Source organism: Dromiciops gliroides, chromosome 1 (assembly GCF_019393635.1).
Source record: "Dromiciops gliroides isolate mDroGli1 chromosome 1, mDroGli1.pri, whole genome shotgun sequence".
Classification (NCBI taxonomy): Eukaryota; Metazoa; Chordata; class Mammalia; order Microbiotheria; family Microbiotheriidae; genus Dromiciops; species Dromiciops gliroides.
In genome coordinates this window covers 458,779,088-458,805,424 of record NC_057861.1, presented here as the reverse complement: position 1 = coordinate 458,805,424, position 26,337 = coordinate 458,779,088, and the positions used below count along the sequence as shown (strand labels likewise).

The 26,337-nt window shown below is 35.9% G+C and overlaps 1 protein-coding gene across 1 annotated transcript in view; it reads left to right on the top strand.

Annotated features, from left to right (window-relative positions):
- The window catches only part of TTC37 (tetratricopeptide repeat domain 37), a 109,984-nt gene that overhangs the window by 51,145 nt on the left and 32,502 nt on the right, over window positions 1-26,337 (top strand). Inside the window, 12 exon segments of the mRNA XM_043972254.1 lie at window positions 2,527-2,703; window positions 3,431-3,575; window positions 3,712-3,790; window positions 3,878-3,939; window positions 4,050-4,106; window positions 5,702-5,770; window positions 7,955-8,029; window positions 8,744-8,885; window positions 13,681-13,774; window positions 14,684-14,761; window positions 20,142-20,266; window positions 20,871-20,994. Of these exon segments, the coding sequence (XP_043828189.1) occupies window positions 2,527-2,703; window positions 3,431-3,575; window positions 3,712-3,790; window positions 3,878-3,939; window positions 4,050-4,106; window positions 5,702-5,770; window positions 7,955-8,029; window positions 8,744-8,885; window positions 13,681-13,774; window positions 14,684-14,761; window positions 20,142-20,266; window positions 20,871-20,994 (1,227 nt within the window).

Sequence of the window (26,337 nt, the reverse complement as noted above, 5' to 3'; positions counted from 1 at the left end):
TTTTGTGGAAGACTCTAAAAAAGCCTACATTGAGAATGTAAAACTTCAGAGGCATTTGTAGTAGTTGTTGTTGAGTTGTTTTCAGTTGTGTCCGAATCTTTGTGACCCCTTCTGGGTTTTTCTTGGCAAAGATATTGGAGTGGTTTGTTGTTTCCTTCTCCAGCTCATTTTACAGAAGGGCAAACCAAGGCAAACAGGGTGAAGTGACTTGCCCAGAGTCAGACAGATATTAATTGTCTGGGGCCAGATTTGAACTCAAGAAAATAAGTCCTCCTGACTCCAGGCCTGGCACTTTATCTGCTGTGCCACCTAGCCGGCATGAGGCATTAATGAGAAGCATTAGAACTTTTATATATATACATAAAAGCATTTATCTTTCCCTTTTTTCTTCTTTGCTTGCCCTTCCCCCTCCTTATTTTTACATTTTGCCTCCTCTCCATTCTACTACAGAATTACTTCTTTGTATAGAGCAACAAAGATTCTGTATAAGAGGTTAAGGAAAACTTCACCCTGAGACTTGTCTAACTTGTTAATTATTGCTCTACTTGGAACAAAGGGAAAAGCAGTATAGGAGGAGGGCACAGATTGGATGGGTGCTTATTGGTAATTTTGAAACTCCTTTAGCTATATTTCTCTCTCTTTCATTGTAGCATAGCAATTTTTCTCTGTATAGTGACTGGCATAATACTACAACAGATGATATGCTTAAGAATTTTATATGGTGGTGGTATGTTTCTATAAAACTAACCTTAAGCTTAATTTTATTCTCGGTTTTTTCCTGATAGCCTAAATATTTTATTATTCAACATAACAGCTAAAGATGTGTTAGGCAAAAATTACTTTACATAATTCAGAAGGTATTATTTTCTATGATTTACTAAAAAAGGAAATAATAACTCACATTTATAAAGTATTTTCTCATTAACAAGGCACTTTTATATATACATTATTTCATTTAAGCTTCAAAATAATCCTGTGCATTAGATTGCGGAATTTTAGCTTCTTTATAGATGAAATTAAGGGTCAGAGAAATGATTAAATGTTGTTTGAGATTACGCAGGTAGGAAGTGGAAGAACCTGGACCCAGATTCAGGTCCTCTGACATCAAATCGAGTGCTGTATAATGTAGATTTTTAAGAGAGGTAAAATTCGTGTCCCTGTGTATTGATACCAAATCCATTAGGTCTCTAAAGAGGATAAGGTTGTTATTCCCTCTTTTCTTCTGTTCCCCTTTGTTCTTTGACTTCTTGTTTTCAAGTTATCAATTTTAGAAACTTAGACAAAAGGACTTCTAATCCTCTTCCCCGCTGATCTTCCCAGTAGATTTCCAGTCATGACAGCTATAGCTTGTCTAATTTCTCAGGAAATCAGTGAAAAATGTTGTTTGGCTGGACTCCATCAGCAGAAAAGGCTATGAAAAATGTTCCATCTGCTTGTCCATCTGCCAATACCATAGCTGTTTGCAATATCTTATTGCCTAGGTTCTTGTACGTTAAATTGCCTTGTTTTTATTCACAAATCAGTTTTTCCCAAGGAGTGGGGGATTGAGGATGGAGGTAACAGCTTAATTGAGAGGGATCAGTTTTTACCTTTAGCATTTCTGTTTACCTTTGAGTCATTTACCTTTATTAGTAGAAATAACAATAGATAACAGGATTTTTGGGGGGTCTTTTGATACTCTGAGTCTCATAACAGAGGTCTCTTGTGCCACTACATTCAGACTAGTGTATATCATAACTTTGAGGCCCACCTTTTTCATTCAAGGATAGGTCTTCTGTGGCACTGTGCGACAATCAGCATATTTCAGTTTACAACAAAAAATTAGACAAAATTCTACCTTGTTTACTGCTATAATAGAGCCTAACATTAAGCTCTTTACTAAGAACTGCTTTAAAAATCATATGTTGGGAATAAATTGTACTGGAAAATTAATTGGTGCCTGTTAGGCACATTTTCTGTCACTTTTACAGAAAGAATTATAGAGGAAATATACAGGTATGATTTTGCATAGCCCTTAACATAATGTACCAAGGAGGTATTATATTCAAATTAAGTGAATGCTTTTTTTTTTCATTTTTATTTATAGTTTTGGGTTCAAATTTTTATCCTTCTTTTCCTCCCTCCCCCTCCCACTCCCTGAGGTGGCAAGCAATCAGATATGGGTTATACATGTATGATTATGTAAAATATTACCATATTTGTCATTTTATACAAGAAAATTTGATTAAAAGAAAAAAATGAAGGAAAGTGAAAATAGCATGCTTCAGTCTGTTCCATCAATATCAATTCTTTCTTTGGAGGTGGATAGTATGTTTTATCAATAATCCTTTGGGATTGTCTTGGATCATTGTATTGTTGTGAATAGTCAAGTCATTCACAGTAAAGTGAACTCTCAATAAAGTATTCACAGCACCTAATGGAAGAAGTCACTCTATTATATATGTACCATTTTTTTTAAGTGATGAAGAGAGAGGAAAACTTGATTTTGGGGAAAATATTTTAAAGTAATTGTTTTTTTCCTTTCAGGGCTCTCCAGCATCGATCTGATGTTTCTTGTATTTGGAAGCTCATTGGAGATGCATGTACCAGTTTACATGTGGTTTCACCATGTAAAGTGAATGTGAATGTTTTAGGAGTCCTTCTGGGTCAGAAAGAAGGGAAACAAATACTGAAGAAAGAGGAGCTTCTCCATCTAGGGGGAAGGTAATTAATTAATTTTTTGGACCAGACCTGTGATTTTATTGGTTTAGGGAACTTCTGATGAGGAAGTTCCCTCTAACTATGGAGATTAGAACTGGTTTTATAATTTATATCCTGAGAAGGTTGCCTGGGAAACTGAGGTTAATCTGATGTGTGTCAGAGGCAGGCCTTAAACCTAAGTTTTCCTGACTTTTAGACCTGTTCTCTTTCCACTCTTGCCTCTAATTTATTCATTACGTTTTAAAATATTTTGCTTTTCTTTTGCTACATTTTGTTTTGACACAACAAACACTTCCCAACAAACACCCAAACAAATTCTCTCCCACAGTACTTCTTGAAAAACAGTTAAGCCAAACTGTAATAGTGTGATTGCAACTGATAAAGTATTCTACTTTTCCTTTGTATTTTCCAGAGTGTTAACAGAAAGGAAAGTTGTGTTAAGTATGTATGCTTAAATTTTGATAGCCAGTGTTAGAGAAAGTAATTTACCAATACTGTTGTTAATAAGCAACATACAGGGGGCAGCTAGATGGTGCAGTGGATAGAGCACTGGCCCTGGAGTCAGGAGTACCTGAGTTCAAATCCAGTCTCAGACACTTAATACTTAACTAGCTGTGTGACCCTGGGCAAGTCACTTAACCCCAATTGCCTCACTTAAAAAAAAAAAGCAACATATAGATTTACCTAAGCTGCTCTGTTGTTAAAAAAAAATTACCTTATATTTTTGTAGGTGCTATGGCCAAGCATTAAAACTGATGCCTACAGCTAATACGTGGTGTGATCTTGGAATTAATTATTATCGTCAAGCACAGAATCTAGCAGAAACAGAAAGCTGTGTGAATGAACTTACAGAGTTATTGGAGAAATCTTTACATGTATGTTATTGAGACTCTAAGGAGTCAGCTTGCTATATAACAAGGATCTTGATATTTGCAAATAAAAGTCCATTGATCTTGACATTTTCAATGCCATTAATTCCAAGAAGTAAAATGTAAGTTTTTGTCTTTCTAGTGTCTGAAAAAGGCAGTGAGACTGGATAGTAATAACCATTTGTATTGGAATGCCCTTGGTGTGGTTGCTTGTCACAGTGGTAAGAATTAAGTAATACTCAATCACATTAGAGAATTATTTGTTCATGTTCATAAAGCTCACTTAAATCATAACCCATATTTTTCAGGCATTGGAAACTATGCTCTTGCCCAACACTGTTTCATCAAATCAATCCAAGCTGAACAAATTGTAAGTGCAATCATCACTTGAGAGGATTCCAGAATTTTACATTTTTATTTTTCTGAGAACACTATATAGTAAAGCAGCTTAATTTCCTTTTTTTTTTTTTTTAAATGCAGAATGCTATTGCATGGACGAACTTGGGAGTTTTATATCTAGCAAATGAAAATATTGAGGTAAATTTTTCTTTTTTTCAGGGGCACCAGGGGCTGGTAAACGTTAAAGACCTAGAAGCATTTTCTGTTTATACATTGAATATCAATCATTATTTCACGATATTTGCACTTTTTATGGACAAGGTTGGGATTTATTTTCTCAATGGTAAAACACCTGTACACTACTATGTACAGCATGTTGTAGAGGAGAGAGTAGCCAAAGACACTTCACTTAGCCTCTCAGTGTCCTGGACAGTTGTAAGTTGTATATTTCTTAATCTGCAGGGATGCTCTCTACACTGATGAAATCATAGATCTTTTCAAAAACAAAAAATTTACCTGGTAACATACTTGATAAAGGTCGATTGATGGAGTGATATTTCAACACTATGCTTCAAAAGACCTATGATTTCGCTGGTACAGGTACTTCATCCATGAATGTAGGCTCCATCCTCTTGGTGAATTGCTCTCACCAAAATATTTATCATTCTTTGGTTAATGATAAGCCTTTCTGAACTTGGTTTTCAGACAACATAGAGTTAGGGAGTATAGGCTGTCACATAAAGCTTCCCACTGATAGAACTTAACTGGAGTTTATGCTTCATTAATGTGATCATTGGCCTCCTCTATGTCATCCTTTGGCATCAACATAGAACTATTGTGGAGAATGAATTGAAGCAATGCTGTAATGTTGATGTAATGGTCCATCCTAGACACAATCTTGTTCAGTAAATACATAAAAAGTGTTCTTTATTTTTCCTTTGGTGTTTCAGTTGAAGCAAGTTTGTCCCTTTGAAGTATGTCTATCTCACATGTCTTCATTTGTGACAGTAATTTTATAAATTCCCCTTCATATTGAAATGTGGGAGAGATTAGGACTGCTGAGGTCTTGGTAGGAAGAAAGGCACAAATAGAATATCAGAAAAGTACTTTAATAAATTCAACCATTTTCAGTTTCAGCCAGCTTTACTAGGATGACTTAGCTTTTGACTTTAGTAGGTGTTAATCCCTCTACAAAACCATAACTTGATTTGGCATGTTTGAGCTTTTCCTCATGAGGAAATCAGAGACTAAAATAGGTGGAGTGTTAATAGGTCATATTTGCAAACTTTCTCATAAATCCCTATAGTATTGTGTTTGCACTGGGCTCTGTTCTAGCTCATAAATCAAATTGTTAACATTTGCCGGTCCAGTTAGGTTAGAAGTAAAGGGTGTAGACTCATTTAATCCCTTTGTTTGAAGTTTAAGGCGAGGAAGATGTCAGTGGAGGGGGAGAGGGCTAGGGCTGTTTTATAGTTGGGTGCTCTGGGAACTTAAGTGTTTTCTTTGTGAGTGAACCTGTCTTGGTCCAGGAACGAGGGGGGGCTGTCTGCTATGTATAAAAATCACCTTTCTGCACAGTGGGAACTAAAGAGTATAAAACAATACTTGCTCTTAGTAAACAAAGATGGTTCTGGACAAAGTTGATTCCCCCCCCCTCCCAAGTAACAGTGAATTTGATGCCATGCTTATACTTATCTCACTACTTCATTTTAGCATTATAGTTATTACTATATTTAGTCCCTACAGAAAAGTGAAACATAATATTTAATGGTGTTTTTGTGCACTTTTTATAGCAAGCTCATGAAGCCTTCAAAGTTGCTCAGTCCCTTGATCCATCTTATTTAACGTGTTGGATTGGGCAGGTAAGAAATGAAAATTCCCATTATATCTTCATTGTATATTAGAGAATAGGTTCATTTGTTTAAGAATCTTAATTTTCTACTAAAAATTTTGGATATTTGGTTTGCTTACTCTTTTAAAAGATATTTTTAAAGCATACCATCTTACAGCATAGAAGTCTCATCACCAAGACAGTTTTGTTCTATCAATGCCTTCTTAATTTTACTTGAAGATCTTCCTTGCAAGAAAAGTAAATTTCTTAAAAACTTTTTTATATTTGTTATTTCAGTAGTATTAAAGATTTTTTTTTCATTTGACAAAATTTGCGGAACAAAGGTACTCTACATGACCCTTTTTCAGTCCTTATCCTTCTAGACCTCTCTGAAGCTTTTAACATTTTTGATCATTTCTTCTTCCTGGATACTTTCTCCTTAATGAGTTTTTGTGATACTAATCTCTACTGGTTATTCTGTTTGGCAGATTGTTCCTTCTTCCTCTGTTTGGTTGTCATCCTTGTCCTCCTTTTGCATGGGTATCTTCCAGGGCTCTGCTTTGGGCCCTCTTCTCTCTATACTATTTCTCAATGACCTCACCAGCTTCCAAGGATTCGATTTGTGTAGATAACTCCAAAATCTGTATATCCAATTTCTTTTGAGCTCCAGTTCCTACTCACCCAGGTGTGTACTGGACAACTCCACTTGGGTGCCCTGTAGGAGTCTCAAATACAACATGTCCAAAGGAGAACTTATTTCTCCACTCCTTCTCTCTGCATCAGCCCGACCCCCCCCCCCCCAAACTTTTTCTAAAGCCCTTTTTCCTGAGATTATCATTCTTCTAGTTATTCAGGCTTTGAAAACACAGAGTTTTCCTTGAATTCCCTCTCTCATACCCCTCATCATTTGCTGAGTCTTGTAGATTTTACCTCAATGACTTCTTTCCTCTTTCCATTTATACTATGATCTGTCAGCTGTTGTGTATAAGACAATCAGTCTCAAGCTTTTTTGCCTTTGAACAGGCTACCTCTTAGACTTGCATCCTCTCCTTCCACACCTCTACCTCATGGAGTCCCCTATTACCTTCAAAGCTCAGGTTAGGTGCCTTCTTGTCCAATAGGGCTTTATTTGATCCCATCACTATTAGTGCTCACCCCTACTGCTTCCCGATTACTCTGTATTTATTTTATGTATATTTGGTATTTATTTTTCCATGTATATGTTGTTTTCTCCAGTGTACCTTTAGAAAAGAGATAGATGGTTTTGTTTTTTGTTTACTTATTTGAGGCACTTTGTACAGTACGTGGCCCATAGTAAGGGTTTAGTAAATGCTTGTTGAATTGAATTAACTTCAATACTTTGAAAAATCCATTATTTTATTGGTATCTGGTATTTTCTCCCCTGTCTCAGATCATAACCCCTTCATGCATTCTTATGTTGTGCTATTCTTGTCTCTGTTATTCAACCAAACTTAATATAATAGATTTTTAAAGTTATATTCCAAATCCTTACATGTAACCTCTGAACCAGTGAGGTCAGCAGTGGGAAGATAAAGGTCTCTTCTATCAATCAGTCAGTAGGGCAGTTGTTGTCTGCAACAATGTAAATGGGAAGAACTTACTGATTGTTTTGTAATTATAATGATGAAGCTTGGTCTCCCAAAAGGAAGAGAAAACACCCTTTCCTCCCTTCTTTGCATATACTGATAGGCTTAATTGATGTGTTGGCTAATTTCATTGAATTTTTTTTTCTTTTTAGTTTTTATTACAAGGGATGTCTGTCAGAGAATAAGGGGGTTAAGAAATAGCTGGAAATGAAGGTGATATAAAAACAAAACCAATACTTAACAAAAACTTTCAAAAAAAAGATGGGGAAAAAATAGAAAATGAAAACGTTGATATATGAAATGACTGCCTGACGAGTGTCTCTCTGTGAATGCCAGCTTGAAGGGGTTGGGCTAGGGGTAGGAGGGAGGGGGTGGGGCAGGGACTCAGGCTCTGGGGAGTGTCACCTGGAGCCTTCTTTCAGTGTCTGATTCTAAGTAGACAACCCTGGGGGGCCAGTCTGTGTCAGCCTAATCAAGTCACTGGTCCATTAGGAATAGTCAAGACTGACCCAGAATTAGCAGATTATCTAGAGGTGTTAGTGAATCTTTGTCTCTGGAGACTAAATAATAATTAGTAAAAATCTTTTTTCCTTCCCCTCCTTCTGTAGGCTCTTATTGCAGAGACAGTTGGAAGTTATGACACGATGGATCTCTTTCGGCATACTACTGAACTCAGTATGCACGTAAGAATCAGCATTTTTATTTTGCATTCATTAGTGAAAAAAACAAGTACTATGCTTGTTAATAAAATAAGTGATGGAATAGAAATTTAATATGATAAAATACTGGAGGTGCTGAGTATTTATTAAAAATTTTATCCTAATTGGAACATAGCCAATTCTCATTAAATGAAAGCCTTCTCATTATTGTCTTTTGCTATTATTGTGATTTAATAGATAGAATAGCAACTCTGTACATAAGGAGATCTCTATAAAAAAGCAACAAAACTATAAAGTCCAAAGGCCTTCTTGTTTCTCACTAATTCTTTTTTTTCCTTTTTGGGGAAAATAAATTCTTAAATAAGTTTTATATTAACATTACTACTGATAAATTAGTACTGTCATGCTAATTGTACCTGCAGAGAATTCAGCCTCTTGGATGGGACACTGCTCTCTGCATAGTCTTCATGGCTGCTACTATGCGTTCAAGATTAGAGAAAGAACTTTTAAGTAATTTGACCCATTATAATATTCTGGAAATTAGTATGTGCGTGGGCGTATTAGCAATGAAACTTGATAGCAAAATTCAATTAAGTTTTATAGAGAACTATTTTCTTCTAAATTTAGAAAAGTTTCTGGAAGTAATTGAAGTACATTGTTTAATGTCATAATTTTTAATTGCATGATTGTTAGCACTGCGTCCAATTAAGTAGACATCTTATTTTTCCCCCCTTAAAGACAGAGGGAGCAATAGGTTATGCATATTGGGTCTGTACAACTCTGCAAGATAGGACAAACAGAGAAACTGAACTATACCGCTACAATATCCTCCAGATGAATGCCATTCCAGCAGCACAAGTTGTTTTGAGTAAATATACAGGTATTATAAAGTTTTAAGTTACCACTATAAGTATTATTTTCTTTTGATGATATTCAGAAATTATCCTGGGACAGTGCAGTCTAGCTATTCTTTTATTTTTGTTACTTAGTGAACTATTGCACAATGGATAAAATGATTTTTGTAACTGAATGCAAATATTTGGATGCAGGTTCATCTTTTGTATCTTTGAGACAACTTCAGAATCAGACAGGAAAGTTGGCATAGTTTTGATTTTCTTTCTAGGCCTCTGTGCTTTGAAAACTTCATTCTGGGTGATTTGGAGATTATTAGTGTTAGGTATGACATCTATTAAAAATATAATTGTCATCATCATTACTATTCATCATACAGTAGGGTATCTGTTGCATTTGTAATACATACAAATATCTGTTAAATAGCTGGAGGAGTCTTTAATTGTTAGTTAATTTGTTTATTTTAAATATTTATTCTCTTTCAAGATTCTGAGTTTTTCCTATTTGGCTTGGTAGGGGAGAGAGAATAAATATTTAGACAGCATCTACTATATGTCAGGCATTTGCTAAGCATTTTACAAATATCATCTCATTTTATCTTCACAACAGCCTTGTCAGATAGATGCTAGTAGTATCTCCATTTTACAGTTAAGGAAACAGAAGCAAGCAGAGGCTAAGTGATTGGTGCAATGTCACACAGCTACTAAGAATATGAGGCTAGATTTGAACTTAGGTCTTCCTTACTCTAGAACCAGCACTCTATTCACTTTGCCACCCAGCTGGTTTGATTATAATATATTGTTGTAATGTTAACCAGCTGGTTTAGTTTTTAATACTTTTCTGAAGAATGATGGAAGCCATATTTTTACCTAATGGAAAGTGATCCATACAATTGTAAAATTACATAGTTAGAACAGATCTTGCAAATCACCTAAGTCTGATCCCTTCATTTGATTTTACAGATAAGTAACCTGATATTTAGGGAAGTTGTTGTCCTGCCCAAAGTCATAGTGCTCTGAAATGGGCTTCCCTGTGATTTGTATTCAGCTGTATTAGTTCTGTCCATCAGAGCCAAACAAGGAAATTTCTTTTTTCTTTGTTTGTTTTTTGTTTTGCTGGGCAATGAGGGTTAAAGTGACTTGCCCAGGGTCATACAGCTAGTAAGTGTCAAGTGTCTGAGACTGGATTTGAACTCAGGACCTCCTGAATCCAGAACTGGTGCTTTATCCACTGCACCACCTAGCTGCCCCCTAAACAAGGGAATTTCACTTAAAAGTCCTTCAAATATTTGAAGTCTGCATTCTCTTTTAGAAATTAACCATCCCATATTCTTCCATCTTATCTTTTTATGAAATGGTTTTGAGTCTTTCCAATCCTAGTTTTCCTTCTGGTTGTCCTTCACTTTTCAATGTCCCTTTTAAAAGGTAGATATAAGAATAGGTGGATATCTGGAAAAGGACTCCAGATGTGACCTGACCAGATGAGAGTATAGTGGGATTGTCACTTCCATGCTTTGTTACACCAAATTTCTATTCATTCAGCCTAAGATGAAGTTAGCCTTTTTTTGTTATTGTTGCTGTATTGTATGTTGACTTGTTTTGAACTTACGAGCCACTTAGAACTGAAAGTCCTTTTTCAGAAGAATTTCTTGCCACCTTTGTTTACCATCCTTTACTTACACAGTTTCTTTTTTAATTTCTTTATTATTATTTTTTGTTTTGTTTTGTTTTTGGTGAGGCAATGTGGGTTAAGTGACTTGCCCTGGGTCACACAGCTAGTTAAGTGTCAAGTGTCTGAGGTCGGATTTGAACTCAGGTCCTCCTGAATCCAGGGCCAGTGCTCTATCCACTGTGACACCTAGCTGCCCCTTACAGTTGATTTTTAAAAAGTAAATGTAGGACTGAACTTTATTCCTATTAAGTTGAAACTTTGAACTTAAATCTGCCTGTATTTTTTTTTTTTTTGTAATGAGGCAATTGGGGTTAAGTGACTTGCCCAGGGTCACATAGCTAGTAAGTGTAAAGTGTCTGAGGCCAGATTTGAACTCAGGTCCTCCTGAATCCAGAGCTGGTGCTTTATCCACTGTGCCACCTAGCTGCCCCCTTGCCTGTATCTTTTTATATCCCAATTGTTTCAGTCATTTTATTAGCTTTTCTTTTCTGCTTTGTGTCATTTTCAAACTAGACCTTCAGCCAAGTGACTAATTAAAATGTTGATTAAAATAGGCCCAATGACACTCCACTAAGATCTCTCATGGTTGATATTAATTTATGCCCTGAGTTTTATTCAATCAGCCACTTCTGAACCTACCTGTCCTGTTATTATTCAGTCCACATTGCTGTATGTTATCCGTAAGAATATGATGCTATTAATTACCCTGCTAACTTCCAAATATTCTATGTGTCTGCCATTCTTTTGGTATGTTATTAGTTTGATAATCTTTTTTTAAAAAGAACTAAAATTACATAAAATTTGATTTTTTTTAAACAAGAAAAGAACAATTAAAGGTTGGGAAAAGTAATGATTCATAGAGATTGCATTTACCAATAGAATAAAACAAAATTTAATATACCACTTATCTGGAACAGAGGCTGAAACCAGCCAATAAACAAAGCAATTGTACCTGAGCAATTCTCTCCAGATTTATTGTGTCCTTGCTTTTTATTTTCAAGAAGGACTCTTAATATGCTCAATATTTTTAAGTGATAATCCTGATTATCTGTCTGTAGTGAATGAAAATTGGGGAGAGGGCCCGTGCTTCACGAATAGGATTGATTAGTAATAGTTGAAATAATAGTCCCCTGCTCTGCCTGTGGTGAGTTCTTAGAAAGAGTCTATGAATTGAATTGACAGTCTGATAACAAGGGAGGAAACAAAAAATTAGAAATGAGAACTCAAAATACAGGAATTTTAGAGCCACTTAGGATCATAGAGTCATAGATTTTGAGTTAGGAGGGACCTTAGAGGTCATCTAATCTAGTCCATATTCATCATTTAATAGGAAACTGAATCCTAGAGAGGTCAAGTAAATATCAGGTTACTTATCTGTAAAATCAAATGAAGGGATCAGACTTAGGTGATTTGCAAGATCTGTTCTGTGTAATCCTAGAGAGGTCAAGGGTCCAAGATCACTCAGGCACTGTGTGGCAGAACTAGGATTTGAACTCAGGTCCTCTGTCTGCAAATGTACTTTTTCCTCTATTTCTTGGCTATACACAAAGAAACGAAGTAGCTCTTGACAGTAACACTGCATTGTAAGATACAGACTATTCATGATGAGAACCTGAGCCATTGATAACAGTTTTAATATGCTATTTTAGAAGGCAGGGAAGTACTTTATCATTACTATCAGATATTTATTCAGCATATACTATGTGCCTAGCATGGTGGCTACAAAGTTAAAAGCTTTTTAATGCAGGAAACAACATGCAAACAGCTTTGTTCAATCAAGGTAAATATCGTCTAAATGGGAGATAATATCAGAGGGAAGACAGTAACTGTGGAGGAGACAAGGAAAGGCATTGTGCAGAAAGTGCCATCTGAGCTGGGTTGAGGAAGCCATGAGAAGGAGCCTTCTGGGCATGGCAGGGGCCAGCAGTGACCATGAAATTGGGAGATGGGAGGATGTATGAGAAACAAGAAGGCCAGTGCTGTTGGATCTTAGAGTATGTGGAGGAGAATAAAACTTAAGAATATTGTAGGGGCAGCTAGGTGGAGCAGTGGATAGAGCACTGGCCCTGGAGTCAGGAGTACCTGAGTTCAAATCCGACCTCAGACACTTGACACTTACTAGCTGTGTGACCCCCCAGTTGCCTCACTTAAAAAAAAAAAAAGAATATTGTAAAGATATCAAGGGGCCACTTTTTTTTTGTTTAGGAAGATTCCCTTATAAAATGATGCAAAATTTAAAGCAATAAATCCTCAGATATTAATGAAGGTTGAATGTCCAGAATAACAAATTTCATGGAGGTCTGGATAGTTGAGATTTGATTTTTCTTAGTTACGTATTATAAAGGCATGATAGATATGATTACATATTTCAACACTTATATTGACAAATATATTTGTGCTTCTTTATTGTACCTTAGTACAATGTCTTAGTAATGTCTTTTGACTTTGGAAATTTAAAGTATAGCACAGATAAATGCTTTAATTTTTGTTTCAGTTCTAGCATACATCATTATTATTAGATTCTTTTTTCCTGAAACACATATTGGAATAAAACCTCTGAGCGAAATTGTAGCCAAATTTAATCATGGGAACGTTAAAATGATTTGCCCAAAAAACAACTTCCTGTCAAACATAACACATTTTAGTAGACAGGTTTTAATGTGGGTTAGCAGTTCACAGATTATACTCTATAGTAGAGAAAGAGTCCTAAACTTGGAGTCAAGTTAAATCTGGTTTTGAATCCAGCCTCTGACGCCACTAGCCAAGGCACATAATTGGGCAAACCCCATAATGTTTCTGAGTTATCACTTCTTTATAAAATGTCAATAATCATATCTGTAGTACTTCACTGACTGGTGTGAGGATCAAATCTGGTCATTCATATGAGCATGTTCAGCCCCAGGTGCTCTGTAGATGTCCATTATTACTTTTGCATATTGTCCAATAAATTGAGCATTGACTAGACATTTTACATGAAGGAGCATGTTAGGCTGGTATTTTAATGTTGCTTATAACTACATGAGACTAACTTTTGGTTAAATTTATTATGAATTCTATTTCAGCTAATGTGAATCACTGGGATAACAATTTTGAAAATTAATATGAAATAATTTATGAGGCATATACAAAGCATAGGCACTTTTGTTTTTCAGAAAGAATTCAGAATTATGCTCCAGCTTTTACAATGTTGGGTTATTTAAATGAACATCTACAACTGAAAAAAGAGGCAGCCAATGCGTACCAAAGGTAAAGTAAACATTTAACATTAATTGAGAAATGAAGATCTTCTTTATTTCCTACTTGGAGTTAATGAACTATCATCAGAATACCTAGTACAATTGCAATGCCTGTCCTAAATAAATAAATGTTTTGTAAAATTTCCTAATCTTTCATCATATATGAACATATTTCTAAAGGGGAAAGTTAGAAGGTTGGGTTTTCATATACATGCATAGTCTTGATTCCACTACATGATTTTAAACATTTTCTTTTTAGGGAAGACTATAGTTCCTATATAGAAGTCTTTATTTCTCTCAGTCAGGGAAGGTAGAATGAGAACCAAAAAGTATTTTCCAGATAACATTACAAAAAGACCTGAAATAATCCATTAACCTTTGAGTAATATCATTACCTATATATTATGAAGGAATGTAACTTTTTGTTAACAAGAATATCTGCATCCAATAGAGGCACTTTAGTAAAGGAAAAAAATCATTTTTACCATAACTTAATGATGTATATGTTGTGTTCCCTTTATTGCATGCATTTATTCCCTCAGAGAAAGAATCACTTAACTGTAGCCTCTGAGAATGCTGTTGATGGACTCCTAGCAGCAGTTTAAAGGAGTAACCTCTAGCTGGCTCAAGACACTATATAACCAATTCTGGTTTATTTTCTGGGCAAATATAATGGAGATTGAAGATGGGGTCACATTCTAAGTACCTTTTTATGGTGTTTTCTACTTCTGTATATCCACTTTACCAATTGCTGTTACCACAGATCTAGTACTTATACAATCACAATTTAAAACTACAACTCATTATGAAGTCATACTGATTTATTTTCCCAGTCTGTGTAAATGGATATAGCTAACAATGAAGATAGAAAGAATTTTGTTATATGTAGATTATTCAAAAACTTTTCTCTTTTGCCAAGGGCAATTTTATTATTGCAGAATGAAGAAAAGCAAGAAATCTATAATGTTACAGTAAGAAATTATGGTCGCTTGTTATGGTAAGCAAATTATTTTCCATTAATTTTATGGGGTCAGTTCTGATTTTTCATCTCTAAAACATTTTATGAAATTTTCGGTGGGTTCATTATTTTAAATAGGAATGTTATAAACATTTTTTACTTAAATTTAAACATGATTTCCTATTTTTGAAGTTTGAATTTGATCCCATTTTGCCAAAACTTAAATTTAATTAAACTTCATTTGGAATAGTTTGCTTGCTTCCAGTTGGCATGTTGGGAACAGAATATGTCACTCCCTTACTACTTTTTGGAATGCTAAAGAAAAACAAAATTCTTTATGTAGTTATTCTCCAGATTATGAATATTTGACTCTCAGATTCTAGTTTTGCACTTGACTCTTATATTCCTACACACCCTGAGGCTTCTCTGAACAACAGTTGAGGTATTTGAGATCAAAGGTAATGCCTAGTAGCCCATTTAGGAACTTTTGGTTTTCCCCTAACCCTCAACAAGCAAATTCCCTTTCTTCTCTTTGAAGGAGATTATGGCTACATCATGTTTATCCTTTCCTATTTTCTTTTGGTTTTTACTGCTGGTAGATCAGGTAATTTCTTTTTCATACATACATAAATATCTTTGTTAATTCTCTTTTAATCTTATTCCTCTCTACTCTCTTCCAAGTCTTTCTAAATTACCTCAGGAAAATCTTTGAGACCACTGGATTTAGAGTCAGGTACCTGGGTTCAAATATCTGCTTTGCTAGTTACTGTCTTACTTGCTTTAACAACAACTAGGATTTATATACCCCTTTAAGGATCACAAAATGCTTTATAATTATTAGCTCATTTGATAAAACAATGCTGAGAGGTAGGTATTATCCCCATTTTGCAAATGAGAAAACTGAGGCACAAAAATGTTTAAGTAACTTGCCAGGGTCCCTCATCTAGTGGCAGGATGTGAAATCTGGTCTTCTTGAGTTTAAGCCCATTACTGTTACCCTAAGATGGTGGAACAGTGGAGAGAGCCCTGGGCCTGGAGTCAGGAAAACCCAGATTCAAACCTAGCACTCCCTAGCTGTATAACCCTGGACAAGTCAACCTCTCTCTGCCCCAGTTTTATATGTAAATGCACTTTGCGGAACACTTAGCCTGCTATATAAATGTGAATGAATGAATAAAGCATTTATTAAGTATCTACTATGTACAAAGTACTATGCTAAGTGCTGGGGATACACATAGAAAAGTAAGACAGCCTGTTCTTAAGGAGCTCCCATTCTCATACCTATCAGTGATTATTAGCTATGTCAGAAGAATACAACATCTAGAAGATTCTACCAAGCTGGAAAAGCTTTGAATCCCAATAATAGACTGCTCACTGAAGAAAATAATTACTTAAAAATTAGAATCGGGGCAAGTGGAAGCTAATCACCCTATGAGTCATCAAGAAACAGTAAAACTGGAGCTGCTAGGTGGCGCTGCACATAAAGCACCGGCCCTGGATTCTGGAGAATCTGAGTTCAAATCTGGCCTCAGACACTTGACACTTACTAGCTGTGTGACCCTGGGCAAGTCACTTAACCCCACTTGCCTCACCCCCCCACCCCCCCAAAAAAAAGAAAGACAAGAAAAAGAAACAGTAAAACTAGGAGAGATAATTTAAGAATTATTGGATTTCCTGAAAGCTATGACCAAACATTGACAATGTATTTCAAGAAATTGTCAAGGAAAGCTGCCCTGATAGCCTTGAAACAGAGGATAAAATAAAAATGGAAAGAATCCACTCATCACTACCTGAAAGAAATACTAAAATGAAAATTCCCAGAAATATTAATGCCAAATTCCAGAACTCCCAGGTCAAAGAAAAAATACTTCAAGCAGTCAGAAAGAAACCATTCAAATACCAGGGAGCCACAGTTAGGCTCACACAAGATTTAGCAGCTACCACAATAAAGTGGAGGGCTTGAAATATGATATTCCAGAAGGCAAAAAAGCTGGGATTACAATCGAGACTAACTTACCCACCAAAACTGAGTATAATTCTTCAAGGAAAGAACCATCTCTAAGGCAGCCAGGTGGTGCAGTGGATAGAGCGCTGGGCCTGGAGTCAGGAAGACTCATCATTCTTAGTTCAAATTTGGCCTCAGATACTTGCTGGGCAGGCCACTTAATCCTTTTGCTTCAGTTTCCTTATTTGTAAAATGAGCTCGAGAAGGAAATGGCAAACCACTCCGGTATCTTTGCAAGAGAACCCCAAATGGGGTGAGGAAGAGAGCAACAACAATGTAGCACCATACAACTAGATTTTGCATATCAGTGAATATTCTACCAGGTGGATGGCAATTACTAATAGGTTTATTCTCTTAAAATTTTTTGGAATTGATAGTTTCTCTCAAATACAGTCCAAGATTTGAATTAATAAACTTTTTAAGCACTATTGACATGCTTGGAACAGATTATTACAGTGTTAAGCAAAAGTGTTAGGAAGGGGAAGTTTTTGTTGGCTAAGTAGCTATTGTAAAATTGCTCTTATATTTAGGTTATTAGGAAAAAAATAGTCCGTTAAAATGCAGTTAGGATCAAGTGTTTCCTTTTGTAATACAATTGTCATTGATTGGGGTAAATGACTTCATAAAGCTAGTGAAAACTAACTGAACTTTGGTTAGATATTTTAAAGTTAATATATATCTTTCAAACTCTTTGTGTTATAGACCTAGTAATGGTTTCACTTGAGTCAAAGGGTATGTACAGTTTAATAGAATTTTGGGCAAAGTTCCAAATTATTTTCCAGAATGGTGGACCAATTCAAGTCTTTGTCAACTTTACTTCTGTCAATTTACCTCTTTCCCACCGGCCCTCCAGCATTTGTCATTTTCCTTTTTTGTCAGCTTTGCCAATCAGATGGGTTTCTAATTATCAGCGATTTAGAACATTTTTTCATATGGCTGTTGATAACTTGGATAAAGACATAATCAGTATCTACTATATTATCTTTTTTCTTTCTAATTGTTCAGGTTTGCCATCTCATCGATTTAGAGCCAGAAAGAGCCTTAAAGGTCATACAATCTAATCCCCTCATTTTACAATTTACAATTGAGGAATCTGGGCCCCACAGAGGCTAAGTGAAGAATAAATTACTTGCTCCCCAAAGTCACACAGGTAGTAAATGACAGAAGCAGGCTTCAAACCTATGTACTCTGACTAGTTGATGGTTTAAAAGTCACAGAAATAACTTCTTTTTCTGCCTTTCCTTTCCACATCTGGAAAACATTTTTCTTCATAGTGTGCAGCAGAACAGAATGTAAGTGTCTAAGAAACAAAGTATCTGTTACATTCTATCAGAAGATTAATACTTAATTTTTTTTTGAGGCAGTTGGGGTTAAGTGACTTGCCTAGGATTACTGGCTAGTAAGCATCAAATATCTGAGGCTGGATTTGAACTCAGGACCTCCTGATTCCAGGGCTGGTGCTCTATCCACTGTGCCACCTAGTTGTCTGCAGAAGATTACTATTTTAAAAGAAAATTTATTCCCTTCATTTGAAACATTGTAGTCTCATTTCTATCTTTCAAATACTTATCGCAAAATTAGGACTTAGAAGAACAATAACATCTTATCCTAGAAAAATCCTTTCTCCCTGTCTTTGAATATAAATCCAAAAGATACAAGTTGCATCTTTATTTTATTAGTTTTTAAAGAACTTTTTGGTTGACTTCTTGAGGATTTATTTCTAAATGTAACGTGCAGATATTATTATTTTTCCTTATTTCTTGAAATAGAAGAAATTCTAAGTTAATTTTGTATATGGAACTGAACATGTTCATATTTGTTGCACCATATAGTTATGTGTTTGTATGGTTTAAAAAAAAAGAGGCATACACATAACAAATAGTAAGCAGTGCACATCAGTATGCAGAACATTCTTAAAAACATTGGATTCAGAGTCAGAAGACTTACATTCAAATCTGTTATTTGCTGGCTCTTTGATCTTGGGCGAATTATTAAATATCTTCAAACCTGAGTTTTCTCATCTGTACAATGAGAAAGTTAGGCCAGAGGAGCTCTAAGATTCCTTCAAACTTTAGATCCTATGATCTAAGCATATCACTGTTGATGGAAATCTATCTTCAATTGCAGAATTTTCTTTTCTTTTTCTTTTAAAGTAATTTTTTAAATGCTATCAGTAACTTGGCAAAAAATGCAAAGTCATTTTTATGCCTTATGTTCATTTGTTAACTATCAGCCATAGCATTACGTTTAATTGCAATTTGGATATATGTTTAGAAATGAATTTGCACATTATTGAAATTTGTCGAGATTTCATTTTAACTTTAAAAATTGCTTTGTAAGTAATTAGTCTAATTAAAAGCAGTCTTTTATAGTTGATAGAGCACCAGACAGGGAGTTAAGAGATATCTAAGTTCAGATTGTGCCTAGTTGTGTAATCATGGGTAAATCACTTAAGTTTTCTGAGCACCAGTTTCCTTATCTGTAAAATGGGGATAATAATCAGATCAGCAAGCATTTATTAAGTGATGATGTGTCAGGCACCACCATGCTAAGTGCCGGACAAATGAAACAGACTCTGCACTCCAGCTTATATTCTCTTAAGGAAGACAACATATGTAAATATACAGAGAATAGATTAAAAATAAATACAAGGCCTCTTTGGAGGGAGGACTCTAGGTGCAGAGAGGACCAGGAAAGATTTCATATAGAAAGTAGTGCTTAAGTTAAGTGCTGAAGGTAACAAGGAATTCTAGGGGATAAGGTGAGGAGAGAGTGTATTCTAGGAAAAGGGGACAGCCAATGCAAAGGCACTGAGACAGAAGAAGGATTCTTATGTATCAGGAAAAACAACATGTATGAGGTGAGGAAAGTAAGTTGCATTCAATTAGTGAAGGGCTTTAAATGCCAAGCAGAGGATTTTATATTTGATTCTAGGGCTAATAGGGATCTTCTGAAGTTTATTGACTAGAGAAGTGATATCATCAGACTTGGCTATTTCACAGGGCTGTCTGGTGGACCAGTCAATCAACAGGTATTTATTAAGCAACTATGGTGTGATGAAATGAGATAATGTGTTTAATGGGCTTGCAAACTTTTTAAAGAACTCTACACATTCAGCTATTTATCATCACAGGACAAAAATGTTCACATGTTTATTAATTAATTTAAATGGAGAAATGTTTGAATTTCTTGAATAACCAGTTTGAATTACATATATACTTTTAACTTCTTTCCAAATATTTAGTATTCTGTTTTGTGGTACCTCAGTATTGGTAAAGTAGTGAATCTCACCTATAAAAAAGGTAAATGTAAATGAATTTCCTACAGGAAAAATTCTTAGTAAAATATAATAATCTTGAGTTGTCACATACTCATATTTTTTGATGATATAAATTAGATTTCTTTTCCCCTCAGTGCTATTGGTGAATATGATAAAGCCATCCAGGCTTTCAAGTCAACCACTCTGGAAGAATTTGATGACATCATAGGTCTTGCACTGGCTTTATTCAAGAAAGGACTTTTTCAAGAGAGCAACAAAGGTGAGTCTGTCGCTTTAGGAAAAGAATATGTCTTCCCCGTGGTTGAGTAGAATTTGTCTTTGTACTTTGAATGCTTTGATATTTTTATTAAGTTTAAATTTTTGACATCATAAGTTGATAAGCTACTTTTTAATGGTGGACAAAAAACAAACAGATTAGCCTTTTGGGTTTTCTGGGTCATGCCGAGACACTTGCTACTTTTATTGGACCATTATGCATTTCTGTTACGCAAAACTCTGTTCATAGCATGACCCATTTATTTTGCCATGGGTCTAAACTTTTCGGTAACCCATGGCTGCTAAAGTGGAATTACTTCTAGCCCAGGCTGTGTCCTAGATTAAGGTGCCTCCAAACTCTGGGAATTCTGAGGGTAAGAGAATGGTTGGATGGTAGAAAAAGGAATCTCACAAGGGAACTTTTTTGGTCCAGATTCCAAGGAATCATCATTGTAGTAATTTAACCAAATGGATCACTAATCTTTATTTTATTCCTTGAAAACAAGGTAACAATTAAGATGTTCACTCTCTATTAAAAAAATTCCATAATAATTGGGATGACTTTTCATACCATTTAATTTTTGTTTCCAATTCACCTTAATTAACAGCCTATGAAAGAGCCTTGTCCATTGTTGAATCAGAGCAGGACAAAGCTCATATCCTGACGGCCCTGGCAATAACAGAATACAAACAAAATAAAATGGACATAGCCAAGACATTACTATTCAAATGGTATGTATAGTTGACGTTAATGTTTAGTCATGTTTATGCCAGGGAATGACTAGGTTGAAATTTGTGTTTATTCAGAGGCAGAAGCTACACTGTTGTGGTTGGTGGCCCTTTGATCCTGAATTATTGCAGCATCTGGTGGTGTAAACGATGGATGTGCTTTATCAGATTTTAGCAAGCCACTTTCCTTATTATGGAATAGATATTTTAAGTCTTTCTATTCTTTTCAAGATAGGATAGTTAGGAAGCAGCCCTTCAGCATTCTTTCTTGACTCACTAAGCTTTTTTTTTCCAGTCAGTAAGCTTTTATTCAGTGCCTGCTATGTGCCAGGCATTGTGGGTACAAAAAGAGACATGTCATTCCTTCCTCTTAAGGAACCCACATATTAATGGAGGGGACAACAACAAACAAATATGTTCAAACTATGTGTGGGATAAGTAGGAAATTGTAAAGGTAAGGTACTAGAATTTAGAGGAGTTAGGAAAGGCTTCCTATAGAAAATGGGATTTTATTTGGGACTTGAAGGAAGCTAAGGAAACCAGAAGGAAGAGATGAGGAGCGACAGCATTCAGCAGAGGGTACAGTCAGAAAAAATGCTGGGAATCAGGAAATATGGAGTGTCTTGTTTCAGGAACAGCAAGGAAGCCAAGGTCATTTGATCAAAGAGTATATGGTAGGGAGAAGATTGGAAAGGGAGGAAGGGACCGTGTTATGAAGGGCTTTGAATGCCAAACAGAGGGTTTCGTGTTTGATTTTGAAGACAACAGGGAGCCACTGGAGTCTATTGAATAAAATGTGACTTGGTTGGAGTTGTACTTTTGGAGATCCACTTAGGTGATGGAAAGGAGGATGTATTAAAGTGGGGTAAAGACTTGAGTCAGGAAAATTCACCAGTAGCTATTGCTAGTAGTCCTAGTGTGAAGTGATAAGGGCATTACCAAGGTGGTGGCAATGTTGGAGGAAAGAGAAGGTCATATATTCAAGTGATGTTGCAAAAGTGAGATCAACAGGCTTTGGCAACAGATTGGATATGGAGAGCCAAGAGATAGTGAGGAGTCAGGATTACTCTTAGATTGCAAGCCTGAGGAACTGGGAAGATGGTTGCCTTCTGCAGTAGAAAGGAAGGGAGGGAGGGGAGAGGGTTTTGTGGGAAGATAGTGAGTTTTTATTTTGACATGTTGAATTTAAGATATCTACTGGACATTCCTGAAAGTCATTTGGACATGAGAGATTCGAGGTCAGCAGAGATTGGGGCAAGAAAGGTAGATTTGAGAATCATCAGAATTGAGATTATAATTAAAACCCCTAGAGCTTTGGACATAAAAGATGATATCATAAGCAAATTAGAAGAGCATGGAAAAAAATTACCTCTCAGATCTATGGATAAGGGAAGCTTTAATGACCAAATAAAGATCATGAGAGGTACAATGAATTATTTGGATTACTTGAAAAGAAGAGTTTTTGCAGAAACAAAATGAATGCAGCCAAAATTAGAAAGAAAGCAGGAAACTGGGGGAAATATTTTTTACAGTAAATTGCTCTGTTAAAGGCCTTACTTCTTGAGTCATTCCCCATTTGAGAAATGATCAAAGGATATGAAGACAGCTTTCACAAGAAAAAATCAAAGCTATCAATAGTTATTTGAAAAACTGCTTTAAAACCATTAATAGAGAAATAAAAATTAAAACAACTCTGGAGGTGCCAACTCACATCTATCAAATTGATTAAAACTGCGAAAGGGAAAAATGACAAATGGTGGAGGGGATGTGGACAAATAGGTCACTAATGCACTGTTCAGGTTGTGAATGGGTCCAACTATTCTGGAAAAACAATTTGAAAACTGTGTCCAAAGGCCCTAAAAAGCCCTGTCTTAATCTTTGACCCATCAGTACCACTCATCTGTATCCCAAAGAAATCAAAGAAAAGGAAAGGACCTATATGTACAAAAAATATTTATAGCCGCTTTTTTTGTCGTGGCAAAGAATTGAAAATTAAGAGGATGCCCATCACTCTGGGGAATGGAACTGAAGAAGTCTGTGGCATATGATTGTGAAGGAATTACTATTGTACTATAAGAATATTGAGGTGGGGTGGTTTCAGAAAAACCTGGGGAAGACATATGAACCTGATGCAAAGTGGAGTGAACAGAAGTAGGACAGCATTGTACACAGTAACAGGCATTGTGTACAATGATCAACTCTGAATGACCTAAGCTACTCTTATCGATGCAATTATCATGATGATTCCAAAGGACTGATGATGAAAATGCTATCCATCTCCAGAGAGAATTGATGAAACCTGACAAAGTGCATAAAACATGTTTTTTTTTTCACTTTATTTTTTCTTGCTCTTTTTTTTTTTTCATGTGGCTAATACAGAAATATGGTTTGCACGGCTTCATATATATAATGAGTATCATATTGCTTGCCTTCTCAATGGGTGGGGGAAAGGCTGGATGTAGGAACCATATTTGGAAATACATTTTTTTTTTTAAAGATTACTAAGTGGCATAGTATAGTAGGAGAACAAAAGGTAGACCCACGACTGAGCCGTCTAGGACATTTCATTTTATTTATTTATTTATTTTAGTGAGGCAATTGGGGGTTAAGTGACTTACCAGGGTCAACAGCTAGTAAGTGTTAAGTGTCTGAGACTGGATTTGAACTCAGGCATTCCTGACTCCAGGGCTGGTGCTCTATCCACTGCACCACCTAGCTGCCCCCGTCTAGGATACCTAAAATTAGAGGGCATGATCTGGATGAGGTGCAGCAATAGAGATTGAGAAGTAGTGGTGTGAGAGGGGAACCAAGAGAATGGCATCCTGAAACACTAGAAAGAAGAGAGTATCAAGGAGGAGAGAGTGATCAGCAGTGTCAGAGGCTGCAAGGAGGTCAAGAAGAAAGGTGATTGAGAAAAGGCCATTGGATTTGGCAATTAAGAAATCATTGGTGACTTTGGGATAAGCAGTTTCATCAAAATGATGAGGTTGAAAGCCAAATTGTGAGCATGTAAGAGGAGAGTACAAGAAAGAAAGTACAGGCACCTAGTGTGGATGTCCTTCTCAAGGAGTGTAGCCACAAAGAGTAGAAGGATGATAGCAGGGATGGAAGGGTCAAGTGAGAATATTTTGAGGATGGGAAAGACATGAGCTTGTATGTAGTAGGGAAGGAGCCAGAACAAACAGGGAGATACTGAAGATAAGTGATAGAGAGGGCAATCTGTTAGCAGAGACAGGATGAAATGGGATTGGTTGTGCAAGTGGTGGGTTTAGCCTTGTTAAGGAGTAAGGTGATCTTTGTGTGGCACAAAGGTGAAGAAGAAGGTCAGAGGATATTTGAATGGCCTGAAATGAGGAAGAAGGAGCTCATTGTAAATGGTTTTAATTTTTTCTGTGAAATATGAGTCAAGGTTCTCAACTAAGAGGTGGGGGGAGAAGGAGCCATGGGAGGCTTGAGGAGAGATTGAAAGAGCCATGTGGAGAGTGGGATACTGAATTGATGAGGGAAGTATAGAAAAATTGCCTAACAGCAGTGAGAGTCCAGTTGAGGTTGTATAGCATAAATTTGTGGTGGACCTGGTCAAAACAGTTGCTTGATTTTATTTACCTCTGTTCTGTAGCATGTTTATAGGAATGAAAGTAAGTGATGATGGGAATCAGAGGCTGACTTGGCAGGGTTCCAAGAGGCAATATGATTGGGTTAGAAGCAGCCTTGGTGAATTACTGATAGAGATAATCCTTTTCTTTCTCTATATAATCAGGAATCTTTATTCCTGTTTGATTATGCTGGATTTAGGGCCTAAATTTTTATCCAGTTCCATCCTAGCTTATATTTTAATTCATTCCTCCCTTCTCCCCCCTCCCCCAAACCTTCAGAGATAATTTCTTTATTCTTTTCTACCAAAATGAGAATTCAAGAATGGTACTTATTGGTGGATATGCAATCACTTTTGAATGTTTACTGTGTATTTATAGTAGGTACTTTTTGATGTGGAGAAGTCAGGGGGGTAATTGGGAAGGTGGAATATAACCACATAAAAATCTTCGAAGGTATTTACAAAGATATAAACAAGTAAATTAGAACTGTATGCTCCTTGAAGGCAGGAACTTTATTCTTGTATTTGTCTTTATAACTTTAACATCTAACACAGGAGTTTGTATTTAACATTTTATAGTAATACATGTTTGTTGAATGAATAGCATGTGACTTGAATATCCAAATAGTGAGGGATACTTTTAGTTTAGTAAATACTTGTTGAGTTTGATAAGGGAGACTTAAAAAAATTATAGTTACTAAATATTGTTTGCATAGAAGAGGCATTTTTCTTTTTGAGGCATTGTATAGAATGAGCTTTGCTCCTTTGTCATCGAGATTAAATTTGTTTTGCTGCATTTTCTTCTTTCTTTCTAGCATCACTGTCTGATTGGTAGTGTTGTGTGTTATCATTACTGATTTATCTCCTTTCTTGGGCTACATTCCTAAATACATCCAAACTCTAGGCACGTTTTCTTAACTCTTGTTTGTTTCTGGTAAGCTTGTTTCCTCAGAAGAGCTCTTGTGTAGATTAGAGCTTTAATGCTTATTTACTACTACAGAGAACTAAACATATTGCTCTATATCTCCATTAACACTACACTGGCCCAACAGGTATGTCATTTTGTGACATTATTTACTGATAATAATTGCTTTCCTTTAATTCTTTTGAGTGCTTTTGAAAAGACTTTTGGGATAGGTATAGTCCAAAGTTCATAGTAATTACCGGGAGTATTCCTAAATTTTATCCTAAGTTTATAGATCAGAAGCATGCTATAATGGAAAGAGCACTGGTCCAGAATTTGGGAGTCCTGGGTTCTAAGCTTCATTCTACCTCTATCTAGCTGGGAAAACTTGAGTAAGTTACCTGACCTCTTTAGGCCTGTTTCTTTATTGGTGACTGGACTAATGTTCCCTCAGGTAAGAAATTCTGTAAGTCCAAAGTGCCCTTTGTATTTATTAATCAGACTTCCTATTCAGATATTCATAGGAGATGTTTATATCCACTGCCAAAATTCTCTTAAGCCTTAAATTTCATTAAGTCCAAAGAAATAATTGACTGGAGTTGTAATAGAGATGACTGAAATTTGATCTTCTATACAGCTGGTTTCAGCAACATTGTGCTAATTGAATGGAAGCTTTTCTGGGGAGCTTCAAGAAATTAGATGTTTTTACATTGAGCAAATTATTTTTTCATCCTTTGTCATGCATTTCAGGATCCAACAAAACTTGACTCAATGCTTTTAAGCCTTTCCCCCAACTCCCCAAGACCAAGAATCAGTAAAACACACGGATTTTTGTATGTGGAGTGGT